Below are 24,101 nucleotides of genomic sequence, written 5' to 3' on the forward strand. Positions count from 1 at the left end.
TTTTATTATGTTATAAACAACAAAAAAAAGGAAAGTTTAAAATTTGTTAACCTTTTGATTAAGGACCAGATTTAACATATTTTTCCAGTCTTACACAACAATATTTTAGAGTTAAAGGAGGGTTTGATCTGTCATCTGTTTGACTGAAATATTTTTGTATGTAAAATATATAGTACCAGTCAAATATTTGTACACATTCTCATTACTCATTAGTGGAGTAGGGTTATTTACAGTATAGATCTGTGTACCAGCCCTACCTCTGCACAACCCAAGTTCTGGTCTGATACACATTAAGAAGGCGAGCAGTTCTACAAATTAACTTATGACATCTGTTCACTGAAAACCATTCCAGGTGACAACCTCATGAAGCTGACTGAGAGAACACCAATAATATATAGATTTATATATTTATATATATATTTATATATAAAATATAAAACATAAACATTCTGTTTTTGTTTTGTTTTTTTTTACACTTTTTTGTTTACTACATAATTACATATGTGTTCCTTCATAGTTGTAATGTCTTCCAAATTCATTTACAATGTAGAAAATAATAATAATAATAAAAGAAAAACCATTGAATGAGATGTGTCCAAAATTTTGACGGGTACTGTACATTCACAATATGTGGAAAATGTCCCAAAACAAAGGAAACTCTACTTGAGTGGGCGTATCCAAATATTTGACGTGTACCGTACAACCAAAAGTATGCTGACACATTTCTACCTTTGTGGTTTAGCAAAATTATGCGACATTAATTGTGCTGACTAGCCACTTGACTTTAACTTTGTTACCACTCTTTAGTTGATTTGGTCAGCAGGAAAACATGATCTTCCTAAGTTAGATGGAGGGCTGTTTTTCATGATTCGTTCCCTGTACATAATGTGATATGCTAAACCTGCTCCTTCTGTGGTTCTATTTTGCATTCTGAACTACATGTGCTTTATCTGAATATTCAATTAATACAACAGTTGAATTCAGATATCCAAATATTGCAATAAGCTCTGTGACATCAAGTTGGAGATTATAAGATTATAAAACACTTCACCAGAAAGGGGGCGCTGGTCCAGGCCATGGTGGAGAGAGCACTGAGGTAGGCAGTTTTACGCAGCACACTGAGCTCTTTTTGGCGAATCTGAAGAATTTTCTCCTTAAAAGACACCTCCCAGGCATAGAGTTTGAGAACCTTCATTCCATTCAGAATTTCATTCATTAGCTTGATGCGAGCGTCTTTGTGTTGCATTTGTTCCACCTGCAGACAACAGAACAGAATCAAAAACTGAGATAAAGACCTGAAGGTGATTAATACACTGCAGAAAGGTTAAAACTGTTGTGGAAAACAGATGTTTATCAGTAAAAACATTCACACATTTGTGTGGAAATGCATTATTCGGTTAGGACTTCTAATCATTTGATTGCTTCTACTGTTATTTAATAAAGCTTTACCACAGACTGCATGAATACCACCAATTAACAAAATACAAAAAACAGACAGACGGACCTGGTAAGCTCTGGTTTTCATTGCGATGAAAGCATTGAAGGGAATCAGCAGGACCATTACAGCCACACCTGCCAGGACAGAGGGCCCCAGAGTCTATTAGATAAAATAAACAGTTAAAAAAAACATAGATAACAAAATTAGGAAAAATCAAACACTAATATTGGTACCTCTCATCGTGTATCCACAGCAGCGCTTGAGTTATTTGGGCTTTTATTTCTAGCAAAACAGCTTCAGTTTGTACCTTTCTGTTCATGCACTACATGCCAGAGTCATCTCTGGAATGTGCACGGATTAAGCTTCTATGTCTTATGGTTCGGAAAAAAAAAATTGTTTACTAATGAAATACAACATTAAGTATGTATAAGCCCCATACAGGGAAGCTCAATTCTAAGGTGCAAATTCATCCAAGGTGCAAATTGGGAGCCCAACAAACACTTGAAAGACAATGCACACGTCTCTATCAGGTGCAATTACTTACTGTAAAAAATACCAGCAGAAAATTTTAGAAATACCACATTCCTGTTTAACAGACTTTTAGTCATAAACACCTATCATATCGGTGCAATATGTAGGTTTACACTTGCTGCACTGTTGTTGCAATATTTATCAAACACCTCTGCTCCATCAGTCACTACACCATTCTCTAAACAGCAGAGATATTGACATCATAGTGTGTGTTACACTTACAGATGTTTAAACACAGAAGCGGTCCTAGGTATTTTTAAAAATCCCATCACTGCTGGCTTGGGGAAGATCACACTCACCCTTGTTAACTTGGTAGATTACTTGGCTAGGAATAAAGGAGACCAAACATCAGTTTGTAGCTATGTAGGTTTTAGTCAGGCCTTTGGTAGAGTCTGTTATAACATCGTGTTTAACAAGGTCCCGAATAAGGAAATACGGTCTAAAAATAACCTATGGATTTATTTCATTTCTAACAGAAAACAAAGAGTACACTCTCTAGGAAACCTGTCAGACCAGACAGCTCTTACGATCCTCTGCCTTGTTTTGATAGATGATGCCATTTCCTAACAACTTTAATCCAGCTTGGAAATATGTACATTATGTCAGTCTGCTGGAGTCCAGAAAACTGAAAGAACATTCATCCCTGCGATATGTACATAATGGGCTTCTCAATTAAAAGAAATGTACATAATGTACATAACAGGCAGTCACAACTTCAAATGAAATACATCCCTCTCTTTATGATGTATTTCTTTATGATGTATGTCTCTTTCTAAGTTAAAAAAAATGGGGCTAAATATCCAGCAAGCACTTCAGTGGATGGTCAAGTAAATGCTATGACAGAAACTGCCAGCAGGAACTGTTTTCTCTTAAAGCACATTAAATGCTTTTTGGTGGCCAAAATTACCTTTTGAGCATTTATAACAATTACAGTACTGTATACCTAAGATTATTACTATTATTTAAAATAATTTATTTTCTCAGTGGTGGTGCCTGTATAAAATTACATAGAATTTAAATAAATACAAATGTTGTACTTATTGTATAAAAACTGTAAAAGTAATATTTTCTAAAATATATATATATATATATATATATATATATATATATATATATATATATATATATATATATATATATATATATATTGATGTGTTGTGAGTTAATAAGTAGAAAAAAAGTGTTTCCAGATAGTAAAACAAGGTATTGGATGATCTGGTTGAAACAAGTTAAACCAACACATTCACATACAGTATATCACTACTTCTTGTAATATTATTTGTTTTTATTCAAATGTTATGCTTTTTTTATTTTTATTTTTTTAGTCAATTAACTGCTCACATATACAGCTTTGTAAATCTCATTTGCTCAGGTGCATAAAACCTTTGCACTGTAATGTATATTATCATAACTGGAATGTGTGCAAAAGAGGACATGCCACATTATTAAGGGATCATATCAGTTACCAAACGGTCCTACATATACTGGGCGTTCCTTCACTTCAGACGTCAGCAAATTAGCATGAAATTTGTGCAAACCTTGCAAATTTCCACATACTCTCTCACCTTCCTGAGAATAAATATCAGAATGGAACTTGAGCATTATCCATAAACAAAACACCCCATTTGCAAGGTCTAGGCGTTACTATATTTCTCCTATTCCATGTCTTACAAGACCCAATAATAAATATGCAATATATGGTATTGTATTAAAATATATCTCCAAAAATATATCCAGGATTTTTGGTAATATAAGTTCATTTAGGATCTATTTATTGTAGTTTATTTTAAAACCTGTTTGGACATATTAAGCAAACTAATTAGGTAGAAATATGACTTTGATTGATGTATCATTATATTTGTAAACAGGTGTGTTAAATGAGTTTTCAACTGCAAAAGCCTAGTAAAATGTACTACTATCTTGTATAACACAACTACAGGCTAAAATACTGACCTGCCAGAGGAAGAAGAGGGCCAGTATAATCTGCAATGGTGCAGACCACAGCATATTAAGGAATGTAGTGAGGTCCATGAAGCGCTGTGCATCCACAGACATCAAGTTGACCACTTCTCCCACTGTGGAGGACCGCTTTGCTTCATTCGTAATAACCAATGACTGTGTGAAAAGAAACAAGAATTACAGTGAGAAACTCTTTATTTTTGTGCTGCAGTGTTAATGGATTCTTCTTCTTTGTTTTTTCAGTAATTATTCATGTACATAACAATCCTGCAGTATTGGGGTAAGGAGGGTGGGGGTGGGGGGCTCATTTAGGCTTTGTTGTTTATTCTGACTATTTGTGGCAGGAGATTAGGCCCCATTGTGTACAAAAAGCAATGATGCAAATATGACTCACTCACCTGTGACACAGTACAATAATTGATACATAGGAGGATACAAAATTAATGTGTCACTATTGCCAGGGACATGGCCGTTTAGAAGATAATTAGTTGCCAATCACATATTGTCACTGTCCATCTTCAAAATAGCAACTTTAGAGAACTGTCAGTGGAAGTCTATGTAAAAGATTTTATTCCAAGTAATTTAAAAGCATTTCCAATGGTCAATTCATCATGTAAATGTGTTCAAATGATGTAGTAAACTAAAAACTGATAAAATAAAGATACATGTTTTCACTGAATGGCAATGATACACTTGATGTTTCTGAGACACTTCTGAATTGACAAGATGGCAACTTTTGTTCACTTGGAAAATATTACTCCTCTGTTATCCCGTTCTTCAGACAATTTGTGATTTGGTTACATTTCACTGGATGCCTGCTCGAAGCCATGCTGCATTTGAAGGATGGTGCAGTACTATACCAAAAATATCAACTGTTTGGAAATATTTCAAAGTGTGCAATTAAATATAAATATATAAAATGTAAACATTTTAACTTAGCCTATGGTGGCACGGTAGCGCAGCGGGTAGCTAGGGACCTAGGTTCGAGCCCTGCTTCATGTGAGGAGTTTGGTGAGTTCTCCTGTGTCTGTGTGAGTTTCCTCCCAAGCTCCAAAAAACCATATTGGTAGGTGGATTGGCTATTCAAGTGTGTCCATAGGTGTGGGTGTGTGAGTGAGTGTCGCCCTGTGAAGGACTGGCGCCCCCTCCAGGGTGTGATCCTGCCTTGTGTCCAGTGATTCTGGGTAGGTTCCGGACCCACCGCAACCCTGAACTGGATGAGTGGTTACAGACAATGAATGAATGAATAATTTATCCTATAAAGAATGAGCTACGGGTAAAAAATAGATAAACAATGCTTTTGTTTCCTTGCTGTCTATTGAATAAAGAATAATAAAAAAAACCCTTAAAATTCACTAAGGCTGCAACAATCATTTGATAATGTCCTTCCATTAAATTATAAAAACACAAAGGATATTCCAGAAATTGATACTCATAATAATCAACCCTTTGTACTTCTGAGGGGTCATCAATGGTGCAAAATTAGAGTCTCCTGCAAGTCCAAGTGATAGTATTAATTGTTTCTCCAGATTAACTTGCTATCATGTTCTTAGTTGCATTTATTTCCCTGTCTAAATGACAGCACACATTCTATCTGTACCGAGCTGTAAACAGAGCCACTCAGTGCTGCTCAAACAGTATCAGAAAGACTGGGCAGGGTTCCTTGTTTAGTAACTTGGAAAGTAAATATCAGTGCTGTGTATTCATTGTCCTGTAGTTTTATATCTTATAAAAAAAAAATAATATATTATAATATAATAATATTATGCAGTTTTGTAAAATAACACTAATGACACAAAAATTAGAATTCTTATTAATGTAATGAAAAACAAATCTGCGATAAGGAGAACAGCAATAATAATAATAACGAGATGCACACAAACTACATCTACTCTCCAAGTGGGGAGTCTGTACGACCTACGGTCTCTTCCGCATAATGACATTTGTCATTTGGCACGGTGGCGCAGCAGGTAGTGTCGCAGTCACACAGCTCCAGGGGCCTGGAGGTTGTGGGTTCGATTCCAGCTCCGGGTGACTGTCTGTGAGGAGTTGGTGTGTTGTCCGCGTGGGTTTCTTCCGGGTGCTCCGGTTTCCTCCCACAGTCCAAAAACACACGTTGCAGGTGGATTGGCGACTGGAAAGTGTCCGTAGGTGTGAGTGTGTGTTTGTCTGTGTTGCCCTGTGAAGGACTGGCGCCCCCTCCAGGGTGTATTCCCGCCTTGCGCCCAATGATTCCAGGTAGGCTCTGGACCCCCCGCAACCCTAAATTGGATAAGCGGTTACAGATAATGGATGGATAATAATAGGTGTAATACAAAAGAAGAAATAAGTGGTACAGTTCACAGGATCAGTTTTGTAAGGCTTTTGTAAGACCAATATTTAGAATTTGATATGGGACACTGCATATACTATTAACAGTACAGCATTTTTACTTGAGTACTCTCATACAGCGCTCTTCCACAGCATGACATTAGCTTGGCTCAGCTTGACTTGGCTTGGCACTCTCAGACTCTGTGTACCTCACTGCCTGACCAGTTTTATTCCTCCCTAAAGCAGTAGAACTTCCAATACAATCCACATTTCCATCCTTTTGTAAATACAGCGTATGAATCAGACAGGAGCGGTCCAACAATTACTTTTACACATTACTGTGTAAAAGTGCACTAGAGCAGCAAAGAAATAAAAACTTACTCACACCCAGTGAGTCTTTTTAAACATACATTCAACAAAGCCCTAATACAAAGAAACCTCTGCACATGGCAAGTCACCCAAACTTTTGTGTCCTATGAAAGCCTTCTGACTCAGCGTTTTTGTTCAATGCAAGACTCTTCAATCAGCAGCACATATCTACTCAGATCAACACAAGACATCGCTGACCTTTCACACAGTCACCACGTAGTGGTTAACCTGCAGGTTATTTCATTTGGCCCTATTCAAGAGTTAAGACATTTTTCATAGAGGCAGGCAACATTTACCACATAAATATGATTAATATGATAATATGAGGTGCTCTGTGCCCTTGCAGCTCACTGCTGTTCAAACTAAAAAGATTTGATCATGTGTTAATGTTTTACAAAAAATAAAAAATAAAACTATAGTATTATAGTTAATAATAATACTATTATTAATAAAAATGATAATAATAATAATAATAATAATAATAAATAATAATATCCAACAAAAATGTGTTGTTAAAATGTAAAAAAGAACAAAAAAATCACAATGTAGTAATTAAATATAATATATATTGAGTTTTTGTTATTATTTAATAATATGCTACTATTCAAAATACTGGTTATACATAATAATAATTAATTATATTTATTAAAAAACAATCCTGTCTTACAATGAACTCAATTTATAGTAACAGAGGGAACCAGTTGTGTAACTTATCCATTACTGAACAGACTTGCAAGTAAGTCTCTTAGGAAAATAAGGTTGTATTAAAAAACATGTTGCAGAAGGCATAATGGGTGTACATAAAAAAAGCAAGAGGACATGTGTACAATATTCTAGCCTGGGGCATTTGTGCCTTGTAATTTTAGTATCAGATTCACACAAAGAGCAGGGTTTGCATCAGAACTTTATGTTGTGTTGCTGAATGTCTCAGAAACATCTGCAAACAGCAGTGATAATCTGTTACATGTAGTGACTGTATGTATCTGTGGGTGGGTTTACCTTCCTGTAGATGGCTCCAATGATAGCGGTTCGCAGTCTCATGCCTGTTACAAAGCAGTACTGAAAGTGCTGGTGGAGGATAAGCGTTTGAAGCAGGGCACAGCCAAACATCATAAAGGCAAGGGCAAAGCCCCACCATGAGGGAGCCCCCTTCTGTTGGGTGAACTCAATCAGCAACCTGACAAACACAGACAGCACGGGGGTAATTCACAGAATCAGAATCAGCTTAGCCTTTCAGTATACAGCCATTCTGACTTTTGCAGTAAGCGTTTGCACTGCTGTTTGCCTCAAGCATGTAATAATACCAAACCACTAAAACAGTATACAATATTATTGTATAACCCCATCCCTAATATTATTAACACTACTGCAGGGGCTCATTTTACAAAACAAGGCCTGGCTGTGACATGGTCCAGTTTGAACAGATCTTAGACTCAGATCTCAGAGAGAAATGTTACATTTCTGTAGTAAAATTCTTTCTTTACTGCATTGCATGTGTGCCTTCAGGAAAAACACTAAATTAGTAACAAATATGCATATGCCTTTTGCTTTGCAAATATCTTCAGACCAAGTGGAGGTTAATGATAGCAACAAAGCAAAAACAACATGCAAATGCTGCCAGGGGCATTTACGCAAAGCAGCACAACACACTTGCATTGTTCTCATGCTGGCCATCTAATCAGCATACACAGCTCCATATGAACTACAGTCACCCCAAGCAAACAAGATAAAGGAGCTTGGTAAAATTTGTGTGGGTTTTTTTTTTGTTTATATGGTCTACAGCCTTTTTCTAGTCTAGGATTCAATGGTACAAAGTCAGAGGTTAACATCATGAAGGTTAATCTGTACTTCACAGTTCCCATACAATGGATTTTACACAGGCAAACACTGCACTGAGATCTGCTCCTTATCCAATTTTCCTTCGGTGCCACTTGATTAAGTCTCGCTGGTGCATGTTTAATGTCTTTTTAAGCAGTAGATAGCAGCGTTGCAGGAAACCCAGCAACGGCAGAGTCACTGACTACGGCTCATAAATACTCCAAACCTAGAGATAAGGCTTATAAAACAGCATTTATCACCTCACTTCATCTTTCAAACAACTATTCATCATGGCTGCTTGTCAATGGATGCCACTGTCTTCCCACTGTAAAGTCCTTATGACTCACAGTTGCTCTATATGACATCTGTCTAAATATAATAGTGGGAGAGCCAAGCAACTCTATATTCAAGTACTAAATGTCTTTAAAAAGTGACTGAAACACGTATTTATATTGAAGCATCCTTTAAGCATCCTTTAATATGATTGTAACCTTCCAAACCATTAGTATTGTTTTCATTATCTCGGTCTATCTGTACTGTGCATGAATATGTGTCTTTGCTGTTTTTACATTAGTATAATGGCCACTGGCCTTCACCTGAGCAACTGTGGGTTGATGAAAGTGATGAGATCTTGCAGAAGTTTGAAGCCAGAGCCAATGAGGAAGTAGGGACCAAATGCCCTGAGCAGAGCACGCAGAAACGAGGGCTGTTGGGACTTTTTCTGGTCAGACAGCAGCACCTCCACCTCCTCAGGACTGACTGCTACATGATTGGCCTCTTTTCCGGATTTAGAATACACTGCCTGTCCATTCACATCCTGCGCGATGCTGTGGAAGAAGGGAAATGACACTTGCTTAAATGTAACAAACTGAATCGTGGCACAGCTGTGTTCTAAAATGAAGGGTTTTAAAATGCAATTTGTCTGCTGTAGTAACTATTCCTGAAATTCTTTACACTAGATATTTGTGGATACCTGTGGATACTTGATGGCATTTATCCTCAAGAGCATGAGTGAGGTCTTGTGTTGAATGAGTTGATTTGAATCACAAAAGTAACTAATTCAAAGCAAAGATTTTGGGCCATCATTCCAGAGAAGCAAAGTTCCACTGCTCCACAGCTTAGGGCCGAAAGACTTTTAATAAAACTTTCTCACACATATGACTTCCCCAATAACAACTTTACCGAGCTGGTAAAGTTAGACTGTGACATTTGAAACCAGCCACAATCTCTTATCAAGCTGCCGCTAACACAATTCCACCAGCAGCTGAATGCATTTGGAGAGCATTAACAGTCCAGATGTCTTTTGCCAGCTAAAAGGTGTCTGCGTTAGCCAGCATGACTCTTGTTGATGGGAGAGTTAGCACTTTTTAATTCATCTACATTTTACAAGGACATTATCAATGGTGGACAAAGTACACAAACCATGTACTTGAGTAAAAGCACAGACACTAAATGTAAAATATTACTCCAGTAAAAGTAGAAGTCCTCATCGTAGATGTCCACTTGAATAAAAGTACAACAGTATTTACCTTCAAATGTAGCTAAGTATCAAAATAAAAGTACCAAGATGTATTATGGCTCTAATGTTCTATAATCATTTTTGTAACAAGATGTTTAAAACATTGTAGGTGAAAAGACTCTAGTGTCACATGTGGTTCCCAAGCCTTTTAAAAGAATGTCATTAATTTGTCTTACACTGAACACAGCAGAAATGCCACCCAAGGTGCTGGCCCTCTAAACCAACAGAAGTCGCTGTCTCCAGAGTATTAAGCACAATTTATGCTTCTGTGCTGAACCTAAGCCATAGGCAGCATGGTCTGATGTGCACCTCTCCAGAAATGTAACTCGTCGAGTCTACGCAGGCCACAATTAACATTTACAGCCCTGTACTGAAATTGGTGGGGAGGGGGAGGGAAGGGGTGACATCCTACCCTCCTCCAAAAGTTTCATAGTGCAGTTTCTGCAGTGCTGAGCTCTATTCTCCTTATTACAAGCCAGAGAAGGATCATAATGATTTTGAAGCTATATAATTTTAAGGTAAAAATGTTACATGGGGTTCTTTAAGTTTTGTCTACACAGATGCAGATTATAGTTTGAGCTACTTCTGGAATTCTGAGAAACCTGATCCTTAAACAGGGTTACAGTTTTGTTTTTCTGACTTTTTGCCTGATACTGTTTTTTTGTCTTTTGGGATTATCTCTCTGTACTGATTTTTGGGTTTGAGTTTAATAATCTCCATCTTACTCTTGCCCTCGGGTGAATGATTTGTGACATCTACAGATCAGTAAACCATATATGTGAATGAATAGTAGTTACTGATGACTCAGATACAGCCAAATACTAAATGGTAAAAATTATATTGGTAATTCATAAGGGTTCTAAGAACTGAAAGTGATTACTTACAGTCTCAAATTCACACAACAGCTGAAAAAAAGTCTGCCTTTGGTGTTACTGGTTTTAGGTGGAGAAACATTTTCACTTGTTTTCACATGGCTACTGTGTTCATTTGTCTCCTAGCAACAATGCCGCTGTGTGTCATGCAGACATTTCTTTGCGGAGCAAAGAGATTTATTCAGACACTTTAAAGTTTTATTCAACACATAAACAGCAAACTTTCGTAATGTAGTGGAGTAAACAGTAAGATGTTTGACTTTGAAATGTAGTGGAGTTAACGTAAAAAGTCGTCCAAAATGGAAATACTTAAGTAAATTACAGATACACAAAAAAGTACTTAAATATATTAACAAATTACATTTCCGTCGTTAGTGTCCACCACTGGACATTATATGAATGGGATAAATATATGTAAAAGGGTTTTAGAAAAACAATCCATCATAAAGTCTCTTAGTAAGAGTTTTAAAGCAACTGACAACGTGGCTGTAGAGGCCATAGCAAATGATTTACCTAAGCATTTAGATAATTCTCTTTCATCATCAAAATATTCAGTGACCCTTCATGCCCTGTGCAGACTCACTTATGCCAAAACCAACAACACTAGAAATAAAGCTAAATAAAACGGTCAAGCTTAGTCTAAATAGCTTTACAGGTGCTGGTCATAAAATTAGAATATCATGAAAAAGTTGATTTATTTCAGTAATTCCATTCAAAACGTGAAACATGTATATTATACTCATTCATTACACACAGACTGATATATTTCAAGTGTTTATTTCTTTTAATTTGATGATTATAACTGACAACCAATAAAAACCCCAAATTCAGTATCTCAGAAAATTTGAATATTACTTAAGACCAATACAAAAAAAAAGGATTTTTAGAAATGCTGGCCAACTGAAATGTATGAACATGAAAAACAGCACTCAATACTTAGTTGGGGCTCCTTTTGCTTGAATTATTGCAGCAATGCAGCGTGGCATGGAGTCGATTAGTCCATGGCACTGCTCAGGTGTTATGAGAGCCCAGCTTGCTCTGACAGTGGCCTTCAGCTGTTCTGCATTGTTGGATCTAGCGTATTGCACCTTCCTCTTCACAATACCCCATACATTTTAAGGTCAGGCGAGTTTGCTGGCCAATTAAGAACAGGAATACCATTGTCCTTAAACCAGGTACTGGTATTTCTGGCACTGTGTGCAGGTGCCAAGTCCTGTTGGAAAATGAAATCTGCATCTCCATAAAGATGTGGTCAGCAGCAGGAAGCATGAAGTGCTCTAAAACTTCCTTTTTTCTACCACATCTTTTCCTTCCCTTCACCTCTCTATTAATGTGCTTGGACACAAAGCTCTGTGAACAGCCAGCCTCTTTAGCAATGACCTTTTGTGTCTTCTGGACAACTGTCAAGTCAGCAGTCTTCCCCAAGATTGTGTTGCCTACAGAACTAGACTGAGAGACCATTTAAAGGCCTGTGCAGGTATTTTGTGTTAATTAACTCATTAGAGTGTGTAGAGTGTGAAGTCACCAGGTGACTTCAATTTTGAACCATTTCACAATATTCTAATTTTCTGAGATACTGAATTTGGGGTTTTCATTAGTTGTCAGTTATAATCATCATATTAAAAGAAATAAACACTTGAAACTTATCAGTCTGTTTGTAATGAATTAGTATAATAATTCTTCTTCCACTTTTTGAATGGAATTACAGAAATAAAGCAAATTTTTCATGATATTCTAATTTTATGACCAGCACTTGCATATTGATCTATAGTGAACCTAACATCGGTAACCAAATACGAGCTAAATGCCCACAGCATAACAGAGTTACCCTCAACATTGGGGTCAAACACCCAGGCCTGTAACTTTCATTCAGCATATGCCACAAACAAACTCTATATTGCAAAAAGTTTACACTCACCCATCTAAATTATTGCATTCAGAAGATCACTTCCATGGCCACAGGTGTATTAAATCACGCACGCATAGGATGCTACCTGTGCAATAAGTCCAGTCATGAAATTTCTTCGCTACTAAATATTCCACAGTCAACTGTCAATGATATTATAACAAAGTGGAAGAAATTGGGAACAACAGCAATGCAGCCACAAAGTGGTAGACCATGTAAAATGACAGAGTTATATAGGTGGATGCTGAGGAGCATAGAGCATAGTGCACAGAGGTCAATGACTTTCTGCAGAGTCAATCACTACAGACCTCCAAACTTCATGTGGCCTTCAGATTAGCCCAAGAACAGTGCGTAGAGAGCTTCATGGAATGGGTTCCATGGCCAAGAAGCTGCATCCAAGCCTTATATCACCAAGGACAATGCAAAGCTTCAGATGGAGTGGAATAAATCATGCCACCACTGGACTCTAGAGCAGGGCACACGTGATCTCTAACGTGACAAATCACAATTCTCCGTCTGAAATCAAATGAATGAGCCTGGGGCTTGCAGTTACCAGGAGAACGGTACTTGTCTAAGTACATTGTGCCAAGTGTAAAGTTTGATGGAGGGGGGATTATGGTGTGGGGTTGTTTTTCAGGAGATGGGCCCAGTGAAAGGAACCCTTAATGCTTCAACATACAAGATATTTTGGACAATTTCATGCTCCCAACTTTGTGGCAACAGTTTGGGGATTGCCCCTTCCTGTTCCAACATGACTGTGCACCAGTGCATAAAGCAAGGTGCATAAAGATATGAAGAGCGAGTTTGGTGTGGAAGATTTTGACAGTCCTGAACTCAACCCGACAGAACACCTTTGGCCTTCCCATCCAACATCAGTGTCTGACCTCGAAAATGCACTTCTGAAAGAACTGTCAACAATTCCCCCTAAACCTTGAGAAAAGCCTTCCCAGAAGAGTTGAATCTGTTAAAGCTGCAAAGGGTAGGCCGACATCATGTTAAACCCTGTCGATTAAGAATGGGATGTCACTCAATTTCATATGCGGGTGAAGGCATACATGTGCTAATTAAAGTGCAATTTTTTTCTGTAAATAAATATCCAGGCATGTATGTATTACCAAAAAGACCAAGTAGAGCTGGCTTTAATTTTGAATGCAAAATGGTGTTTAGTCTTCATTTAGATGTTTGGTGGCCTCTGATTAGTGTAACTCTCTTAGATCAGCTAAATATCTTACTTAAATTGTCTCACCTAACACTTAAGACAATACACTTGATTAAATTGAAATTTGCACTTTTTTAAAATAAATTATTTGTTCAATATAAAAGTCATTAATCTTTCAGCCCTATGCACTTGCTGAGAATATGGAAGAAGATGACTTATCTGATCATACCTCCTTTTTTTCACAGCTTTGTAGACCCGTGTATATTTGCATTTGTCCTGCACTGACATTCTGTCACCTGATAATCAGATCTTATTTTCCATGGCCCAAGGTTCATCATTAACAATGTGTTCAGGTTGCACCACAAGGTGTATCAGAGAAGTAATACATGAGAATCAGTAACTGAATGTGTGCTTTCACCCACATATTTCCAGCTCTAGACTGATGTTTTTTTCTTAGCTCTAAAGCAGATGTCACTTTAGTCACTGCTCCTATTGAACTAACATCCAGCATAGAAAACTCTGTGATTGAAACTCCTGCCATCCGTTCATCAGTTGAGAAATATATGGAATATGTTCAGATAAAATTGGATGAAGAAGATCCAGCCAGAATATATGTAGTTATAGTACTATTTAACATTGCTGGTGTCCTAACTAGGAATGGACAATATAAATGGACAGTATAAATATATATCAGATTATAAACTGTTTCAATAACAATGATATGATTTTTTTAACATATTTGTAATATTTCAATATACATTATTTACAGCATCTGTCACTGATTGATGGTCATTACAGGGCGCTGTTGTCATTTCACTGTCCTGAATTTTAAAATTAGTTTAAAAATATTAATATTGACAAAGCCAAGAGGTATATGTTTGATGGTGATGTCATGTCGCTTTCAGTTCTTGGCAGGTTTTCTGTGGCTTTTTTCATATCAGTATCAGAATTATATTGTATAGACGGAAATTAAGGAATATATGACGATATAAATTTTGGCCGTATCGTCCATCCCTAGTCCCAACTTCACAGAGGTTAATGTGAGAAATGAGAGTGGAATGAGAAATTAAGGCCTGAAATGAGAGCGGAAAACCTGCAGCTTTTTATGCTCAGGTTGACAGGACACACCCAAGTGTCAAGTGCACCAAATGATCTTTTAAAAAGAACTGAAAATTTCCACAATGGTTTCAATTCTTAAGCTGGCAAGAAGCACATCTTAAGGGATTTTCTACACACTGCAAATAAACGTCAAAAGCAGCAAAAATGCCAAGTAACCAAGTTTCATAAATACACACTACTGCCATTACACTAAACAAACAGGTCAAGGAGAAAGTTCCTCTGATCTGAAGAGACTTCAATCCTGCTTCTGCTTTCACTTTGTTTTTCACTTTAGATTCACGTGATACAGACCCAGTGGAGCAACAACTCACTATTCTTTGAGTATTTCAAAATCAGTTCAGCTTACATGAAACTGCAGGAATGCAGTATAACCCTTAGGAACTTAATGTATACAAAAAGTATTATATATAAATACAAAGATCAGCTAAAATTTCAAAATGACCTCAACACTCATTGTGCATTTCATCAGCTCCACTTACCTAACAGGTGCACTATGTAGTTCTACAATTACAGACTGTAGTCCATATATTGTTCTGAATGCTTTGTTAGGCACCTCATAATCCGTTTTTCAATGATCAGGACCTCCAAGACAACACAGCAGAGGTGACTAATACAAATTGTGCATTACCAAATGAGCTATTGTCACATATTTTTATATCTACGTGTCCTAAGGATACGGCAGTGTTTGAAAAAACTCCAGCAGCACAGCTTTGTCTAATCCATCCATACCAGCTTAAAACACAAACTAACACACCACCATGTCAGTGTCACTGCAGACATGAGAATGATCCACCATCTGCTGTGTGGTGGTCCGAACTATTGAATAACAGGGTGAAAGAGCATCAGTTGGACAACAGTCTGTAATTATAGTGACAAAGTGCACATATATGGTCAATGCTAATGAAAAAATGGAAAAGTGTAGAAACAAGGAAGTGATAGACTAATTGATAATGCTAATTCGTGTATATTTAAAAAAAAAATAGCTAAGATTTTAGCTGGATTGTTTATATCAGAATATCACATAATATCAGCATCTTCTCTTGTCCCACCCTTTTAAATGTGTGAGAGATTGTACAAACAGTCTAGTCACAAACAGAAATTATCTTAAATTCTATCCGTTTGAAATGGGGAAATGATTTTAGTCTAACTGTAACACCCATAGAAACTTGTGCTCAAATATTTAAGTTGTTAATAAAAATCTCTGGGCAGTAGCATACCTCTGTGCATTAGATTTTTCCACCTCCCATTCCCTGAGGAGATTGGGCACCACCATCTCTGAGCTGTCCTGCTTGTTTAGGGACCATAGGTCTTTTGTCTCTAATGGGGATTTGTAGCCTTTTATAGCCATGCTGAGAAACAAACGAGAAACAAGTATCAATCTCACACTCTTGCGCATGTGCAAACATACTGAAATACAGTGAAATATCACTGAGCAAAAACTCAACCTTAAGTATGAAACACAGAAAGAAAATGTATTCAGAGGTCAAAGAATTGTATTTATTTAAAAACATGAGTGTGTAAAATGGCTCTCCATCTTCTTCCTTCACTTAGCATGATGCTAGTCACCAGAGGAATCTCTTCGCTCATGTAACAGACCAAGGAAACTAACACTGTCCTCCAAGCATGTTGAGCTTTCCAATGATCACTGGTGTGGTACTTAAGATGTCTGATGCCCCTTTCTCACATGCACAGTAATCCAGAAATGTTCCGGAGTTTACACACCTACTCCTCACAGACAGTCACCCGGAGCTGGAATCGAACCCACAACCTCCAGGCCCCTGGAGCTGTGTGACTGCGACACTACCTGCTGCGCCACCGTGCCACCCATGATGGGAAATCAACCATGGCAAAAGTGAGGAAAAACATATGGTGGAAAATGTAGATGCCATTTTACACAAACATATAAGCTGGAACTTTTATTATACTTAAGGATTTAATTAAGTTTTGGAAGTTTTCCCCAAAAATTCTTAATTCCAGCTTCTGGCTCAATGTTCTTCCTTGGAAAACAAAGATGAAAGAGCAGTTATCATTAGTCAGTATTAACCAAATCCTGCGGTTTCTCTGAAGAAATACAATATTAAAATATTTATTTCAGCTATGTACTGTTAGGATGCAAATGCTTTGGAGACTTTGTAAAAGCTATTTTGGTCATGATGCGAAAATGTGATAAATTAGAGGTATTGTCTAAATATGCGTGACTCCAAGTTATGTATTCCTAATGGAATGACAGGATTAGCTTCTGTAACATCAAATTCTAATGTATTCAGATGAAAACATACCACTGTAGATACTGCAACAGAAACCACTGTTCACAGGAAAATTGTTAACATTCACATTTCACCTTGACATAACTGGCATGATATATAGCACCAGACATTAAACATTAGCTTCACATTTAAACTATTATTTTTCCTGTATATCTAGTGTGTAATGTCCTTCAGCACAAACCCTAAAGGACAACTACAACAGAATATAAAACTTGGGAAAATCAGACACATTGGATCATTGGATCACTGACCAAAAAGAAACTGCAAAATCTGATGAATTATGTGATTATGTGAAGATGAATATGACATTTCACCCTCAGATATTCACATCAGAAAAAAGTACACTGAGGCAAATCTCCTGCCCTGAAGATGTACAACAAAACAGCTTCATCTGTACCTTGTAAACCACCAAAAGGTCATTTTTGAGAGGAAGCCAGCAGTTGATTCTGGACATGGATTCTAGGAAATAAACAGATCATTCACCAGGTGCAACAACATATGCACATTCTACAGGATGTACATAAATTATTAAACATGCATGGACAGACCTGTCATTTAACATCAACAGTATTTGCCAGACCTAAGCAAATCCCACATATTTATTTTCCACCAACCTCCCAAGCAGACTTACAGGATCTGTGACCACGCTGGAGAAGAGAGGGGGTTTCTCGTTGAAACAGGACAAGATGAGTTCTGCCAGGGTGAGGCCGAAATACATGTAGAAGGTTGTGAAACGCAGAGTATCTTTGACAATTCCCTGCAGAGACAGGAGTATGCTATAATGCTAGTTGAAAACTCACAAATACTGCATTCTTCTAAACTCTGCTTAAAGTTCTTCCTTCAAAATCACAGCCATCGTGTTGTATTTAATAATAGATTTTTACATTCAAATCATTGGTGTGACGTATGTCTTAATGCCTAGAATTTAGATCCCTGCAATCCTTGAAACCCTTTAGTTAGATAAGTGCATTAGGAGATGCACTACTCTCTTTCACTCAGCAGCAGCACAAGCAGAAGCAGCTCTGTCCTCATCTGAACTCCACACAGAGTTGAGCGCTCGACTTGCAGCGTGGGAGGGTCGAAGGATAGGAGAGTGACAAGGGGGGGGGCAGCTAATGGGGATAAAAGTGGAAATGTGAGAGTAACAGATGTGAGAGACCAAAAAAAAGAGATTGTGTATAAAGGAGTGAGAGAAATGTGTGAAAAGGTGCATAAAAAAAACATACAACAGGAATCTGAAAGCTCAGACCTGCCCAGCAGAGACTTGCATAAAAACATAAAGGATATTAAATATGTTCAGCTGATTAATACAGAATAATTAAAACAAAACCACATTAACTATTTACAACTTTACAAATGTTGTGACAAAGCACCTTTACATTAGTCCTGTAATATACAGTTAATCAATAACAACAAAACAAAACAAAACCCCAGGTGAGCAAGCCAGACACAACAGTGGCAAGGAAAAACTCCCCCTGCAAGGTGAAAGAAGAAACCTTGGGATAAATCAAGACTCAATATTAATACTTTTAAATGGAAATATGATGAGGTAATTAATAATTGGAGTCCATGTGAATGTTATTGATAATGGTGGGTGGGGAGCTAGTTCAAAGCAGGTAGCAACAGATAGTAATAGATGCTCTGTAATTACAATATCTATTTATTTTAGCGCCATATTATGTCATGATTTTCTGTGTAACGGAAAAAAAATCAAAATACCAAGTTATTGATACTGAAATTACCACAACAAGCTAAATTTCCATTTTGTTTATACTGGTGTGTACAATTTCAATCTGTAACTGAACTTTAAGTATTGGCTACGTGACATTGGTACGCACATCATTGCTGGCATGGATGATCTTAGAGCGGAAAGGCACGATGGCACACAGCACCGAGAGCAACCAAAATATGAAAAGCACCCCAGAGGACTGTACCCCTCGCAGCCTTTCAAACTGGATAATGAATGTGGCCAACAACTGAAAAAGAGAGAAGCAAAAAAGTAAAGTACATTCAAAACTCAATGCTCAAATGTATTGTATATGTATATACATATTGTGCTCAGCTTCACATTCACATTTACTAAATGAATAAATAAATAAATATATTTGTACACAGAATATGGGTGGGCAGTCTTTGTTTAATATCTATATAGCAGCAGTGTTGTAACAGTATTTACAGTGATAAATACATTTCTGCATAGGGATTACATTTGGATTTCCTCATATTCTTGATTCTTGATATGCTTGATTTACTACAAATCTTTTTTTTTTAAAACATTTCCCACCCATAAGCTTAAATAATTAAACCATACTATTGTTTTTATATTTACCATAGTCATGCCAAGTATTAATGGAGTAATAAAGTATATTGGAGGCATGTTTTGTTGATGAAAAGAGGCAAAGAGGTCTGTCCAGCATACAATCCATAAAATAAAGCCAAAAACCTGAGAGAGAGGGAGAGAGAGAGAGAGAGAGAGAGAGAGAGAGAGAGAGAGAGAGAGAGAATATTATATACTATGAAAGCAGCATAATCTGAACTGAGATATCTCTATAGTGACTAGCATCTCAGAAATCTCTTACCGTTTTGACTCTATTTAATAAAGACATCATTATGTAGCCTTTGTTGTTCCTCTTGAGGTAAAAGAGGTAGAGAGGGGAGACAAGCCACAGATAAATGCAGGGGATCCATGACAGCACAGACAGCTGAAAGCACTCAGGCAAGTCAGGGATGTCTGTGTAGAGGGTCAGATTGGGCTCCTGTGAACAGAGAGGGAAGAGAGGAGAGAAGAAAAGGCTCATTACAATTTTGGCTTTAGCTTACTAAGATGATGCCTGCAGCACACACAGACTGGCACACATAAGAGCTTTCTGTACAGGTGTGACCTGACGAGACCTACTTCAGGTTTAGGCCAACTCCTGGTCCAGCAGAGTGCAGCCAAGGTTGCTGCTCGGCAGCAGCAGGTTTTCTGGCTTTAATCCTGGCTGGACACTACAAGTGCCTGGCCTAATTCCAAAAGGCTGCAGGACTCAGACCGAGCACTACTGAGCACTATGTCTGTGTTAGCAATACACAGCCAGCGGTATACCCTCAATAAAGCTTTGGCAATACATGCATCAATAAGCATACCTATATCTAAGAATATAATTAGACAAAGCATAACCAACACTGTTGACAGAACAAACTTAATTATAATTTTCCTGCAAATGTATGAGTAGGATTTCTAATTATAGGCTAACAAATCAGCATAAGATTTTTTTTGTCTTTGTGTTTGTTTATTTATTTGCAAGTACTTGGGTCATTGTCTGTGAGGAATTTGGTGAGTTCTCCCAGTATATGCATGGGTTTGCGCCAGGTGTTCCAGTTTCCTCCAACAATCAATTAATAGACATTAATACGGAACAACAGAATGTGGCGGTGTCCGCATGTGAAATGAAGAGGGTAACTTTTAAGAATAAACATCTATGTATGTCACTCTAGGTACTGCTAATCGGGAGGTGAGATTACCGTGTTTGTTACAATGAGACATACTCAAAAAATTACTTACTTAATTATTCTTTTTTTAATGTCAAAGGGTTGCATGAAATTAAATCATCAACATTCAGAGATATAATCCGAGTAACATGGATTAATTGTCAAATTATATATCTGAATGCATATGATTTAATTTTAAGCAACCCTTCGATGTAAAAAAACTAAGTTAAGAAAATCCAAAGTGTCACTTTTTTAAGTGCAGATGATGAGTGTAGCAAACATTTTTTTTGTAAATGATACCAAACCCTAGATAAAATGCACCCAGATGCATTGTTTTGGTTACTGACAGTGGTAAATGAGAAAAAATCACAAGAATCTGTGGGACATATCAGATTTAAATGTGAATACATTGTTTAGAACAGGCAATACTGAACAGCCTTATTGCTTATTATATGGATCTGATGCCCTGTTTAGTGTCATTGTGTACTAAATTTGGAGACTTCTTTTCTTCATTTTCCAGACATCAGTCAACCTTACTGAGCACAACTCTCTAAGTCCTGCATTTTATGATCCAGATGTTATATGGTAACTTATAGTCCCTGACTAGAGTGGTCTTGAAAAAGCGAGAACTGTTCTCTTCACTCCTACACAGAAATAAACAATGGCTTGGCAAAAAAAAAAAAAAAAAACACTGAATTTAACAAGCAACACTGACGCAAGCTCCAAGCTGGCATCTGACATTGTGCCTTGGTAAGAGAGAAACAGCGGAGAGAAGGAGTATTCTCCAGGCTATCAACTGCATACAGAAGAGCTCAGCAATGGCAATCCCCATGAGAACTCCTCTTTTCTATTTCAGACTGGGAGCTTTACTGCAGGCTTATTACAACATAATCTGTTTGACCAAGTCGTCCAAACAGCTGTAATACCGAATCCATGCAAATCCATAATAAAGATGATAGCCATCATTACGGAAACTGAATGGGGCCCTGTAATGCTGCAGATATATGACTCAGCATCATAAAGAGAGTAAAAAATATTTGTGTAAATCTGGGTGAAGAATGGGAGTCTGTGAGTAGGTGAATATGTACATGTAAAAAGAGCTGGGCAATATGTCATCTGTGCAGTACACTTCCTTTTAGCTTTACACTGCCATATATTCAAATGCTTGTAGCACTCTTGTATACACAAAGGCTGTGGCCTTTGAAGCAATAGGAATGTGTTCCTTTGAGTGAAGCACCATCCAATACATTTGGAATAAGTTAGAACAGCATTTATGATCTGGAACTAATTATCCAACATCAGTACCTGAACTCACTAATGCTTTCATGTATATCATTGTAGCTAAAAGGGTCCAACTCCCTATTGATATATTTTTAATTGCAGAAGAAATACTGCATCAGAAGAGCACAAACCTTTGGACAACTGATTAAAAAAAAAAGACTGGAACGACGCTAGCAGATAAAAGAGAGTTTTTGCAATGATACAGCAAAAGAGGTAAATCAGAGAATAGCCCAATGTCAAACCAGGACACAGAAACCATCAAAATGATAGCATGGGAAACGCAAAACATAATGCACAATGAAAGAACTTTGCAGCAACACACCTAAAAAGCTTATATACTGACGGCTAGTGATATACAAACAGGAGCAGGTGTGTTAGAACTTAGATGATTGGGAATGCTCAAAAGCTTTCAGATTGGCTGAACCATCCATGTGATTCTCCAGAGGAAACTGGGTAATATAGTCCTCTGTGAACCTGGGTGAGTTTGGTGAGGCAATCTGAGACAGAGTGAGAGACCTGATTCTCCTCAGGAGACGGCATGATAGTTAATGACATAGTCAATACACTTTGCTTGAAAATATTGGGGTACGAATTTTTGTCAGCCACACCGTACATATGGAATACACCAGAATATATTAGAAAAGAGGCAGTATTAGAAAAAGCAGCAGTACAGGAGGGTTTTGAGTCTAACATCCCTACTTAAAGTTTCAAAGAAAACCTGCAACTTGAGCTTGAATTTCTGACTGCTGTTCAAGGTGTTAGTTTCCACACATTTCACCATTCCCCTTCACTGGAAATTGCCAAGGAATTTAAAGAGACCCAATACAAGCACAACAGGAATTTCAACACTTGCCACTTGAACACACCCAAAAGGTATGAAAATCCCTGCCATGCATTCCATTACTCCATTGCAGCTTTTTGCACACTCTGAGCACTTGAGAAAAAACTCGTTCTGAATGTACAAACCACTTGTTATTATTATCACCAGTTTTAATCTGCAACTGTTTCCTCGGTCTCAGACTAATTAGCCACCGCATCACTTTTATGTGACCTCGAAAATTTTGAAACCTGTAGAGCATTTTCTACATTTTTTGTTCAAAGTGAGCAAAGTGAGCAAGCTGAGGTGACAACAGCGAGGAAAAACTCCCTCAGAACATGAGGAAGAAACCTTGAGAGGAACCAAGACTCAAAAGGGGGCTCTATCTTCCTTGTGATCGACACCACATCAAAACAGCTATACATGACACACTTAACACACTCCCATACCCCATAACAAACCACTATATCACTCTTTACCTTCTTGTTTCACATGCTGTTAAATGTGACATCAAACTGCATCAAATGAGATTTAGCAATGTACAGCTACTTTCAGGAACTACTTATTTGTAACCAGCAAGGGCTGGAATATTAAATGATGGCTTTTGCCAGTGATAGTGCTGATAAAAAAAAGACTTGATGATGATTACTAAAAAAAATGAGAAAGTAGCAGAAATCCTAATAACAAATGCTCAGATCTGATTGATCAAAACCTGAGTAAGCAGGACGTAATTAGCATGATTGACTGAGAACTGTTTACAATAAGAAAAAGCCATTCATTCTCTGGTTTGACAGGTATAAAAAAAAAACAGCACAGACATGTTGAAATACACTTTATGGTACCAAAGGATGCTTGTTAGGTTTTAATGTAGCTGTTGGAGAAAGGAAACTCGTTTCATGAATTTCCCAAGCTGCTGTTCATGTGCTGCTCCTAGAGGCAATACGGAGGTCTTTTTTGTTTGATGCAACAGAAAACAGGCGATATTTATGTGCGATGTGCTTCAACACTCATCAGATCTGCTCAGTGAATTTGCATGGTCTACTGCTTAAGGTCTAAGCTGTTGTCATTCATAGATGCTTTCATTTCATTATAACAGCAGCTAAACTTCCAGATGCAGCAGGGCAGAACTGTCATATTGGACTGAGGCAAAGATGGCAGTCTCTAAGATCTTCAGTATGACCCCAGAGATCGCAAAGCTATGTGCTTGATTTTCTGTTAGCGATGTGTTTGAAAATAATTAGCAGGAGTGTTGTATATATGCCCAC

The 24,101-nt window shown here is 37.5% G+C and overlaps 1 protein-coding gene across 4 annotated transcripts in view; it reads right to left on the reverse strand.

The window, feature by feature from the left end:
• abcc3 (ATP-binding cassette, sub-family C (CFTR/MRP), member 3) overlaps window positions 1-24,101 on the reverse strand; it is a 61,913-nt gene that overhangs the window by 25,437 nt on the left and 12,375 nt on the right. For 3 of the 4 annotated variants that reach the window (XM_066665680.1, XM_066665681.1, XM_066665682.1), the window contains 11 exons: window positions 19,847-20,023; window positions 19,597-19,710; window positions 19,106-19,243; window positions 17,899-18,024; window positions 17,665-17,726; window positions 16,218-16,349; window positions 9,022-9,252; window positions 7,607-7,784; window positions 3,923-4,084; window positions 1,505-1,597; window positions 1,052-1,255 (listed from right to left, as the gene is read on the reverse strand). In XM_066665680.1, coding sequence (XP_066521777.1) covers window positions 1,052-1,255; window positions 1,505-1,597; window positions 3,923-4,084; window positions 7,607-7,784; window positions 9,022-9,252; window positions 16,218-16,349; window positions 17,665-17,726; window positions 17,899-18,024; window positions 19,106-19,243; window positions 19,597-19,710; window positions 19,847-20,023 — 1,617 coding nt within the window. Of the gene's footprint in view, window positions 1-1,051; window positions 1,256-1,504; window positions 1,598-3,922; window positions 4,085-7,606; window positions 7,785-9,021; window positions 9,253-16,217; window positions 16,350-17,664; window positions 17,727-17,898; window positions 18,025-19,105; window positions 19,244-19,596; window positions 19,711-19,846; window positions 20,024-24,101 lie in introns of those variants that run through there. The other variant, XM_066665683.1, reaches the window with a different exon arrangement.

This window comes from Hoplias malabaricus, chromosome 3 (assembly GCF_029633855.1).
Source record: "Hoplias malabaricus isolate fHopMal1 chromosome 3, fHopMal1.hap1, whole genome shotgun sequence".
NCBI classification, from domain to species: domain Eukaryota; kingdom Metazoa; phylum Chordata; class Actinopteri; order Characiformes; family Erythrinidae; genus Hoplias; species Hoplias malabaricus.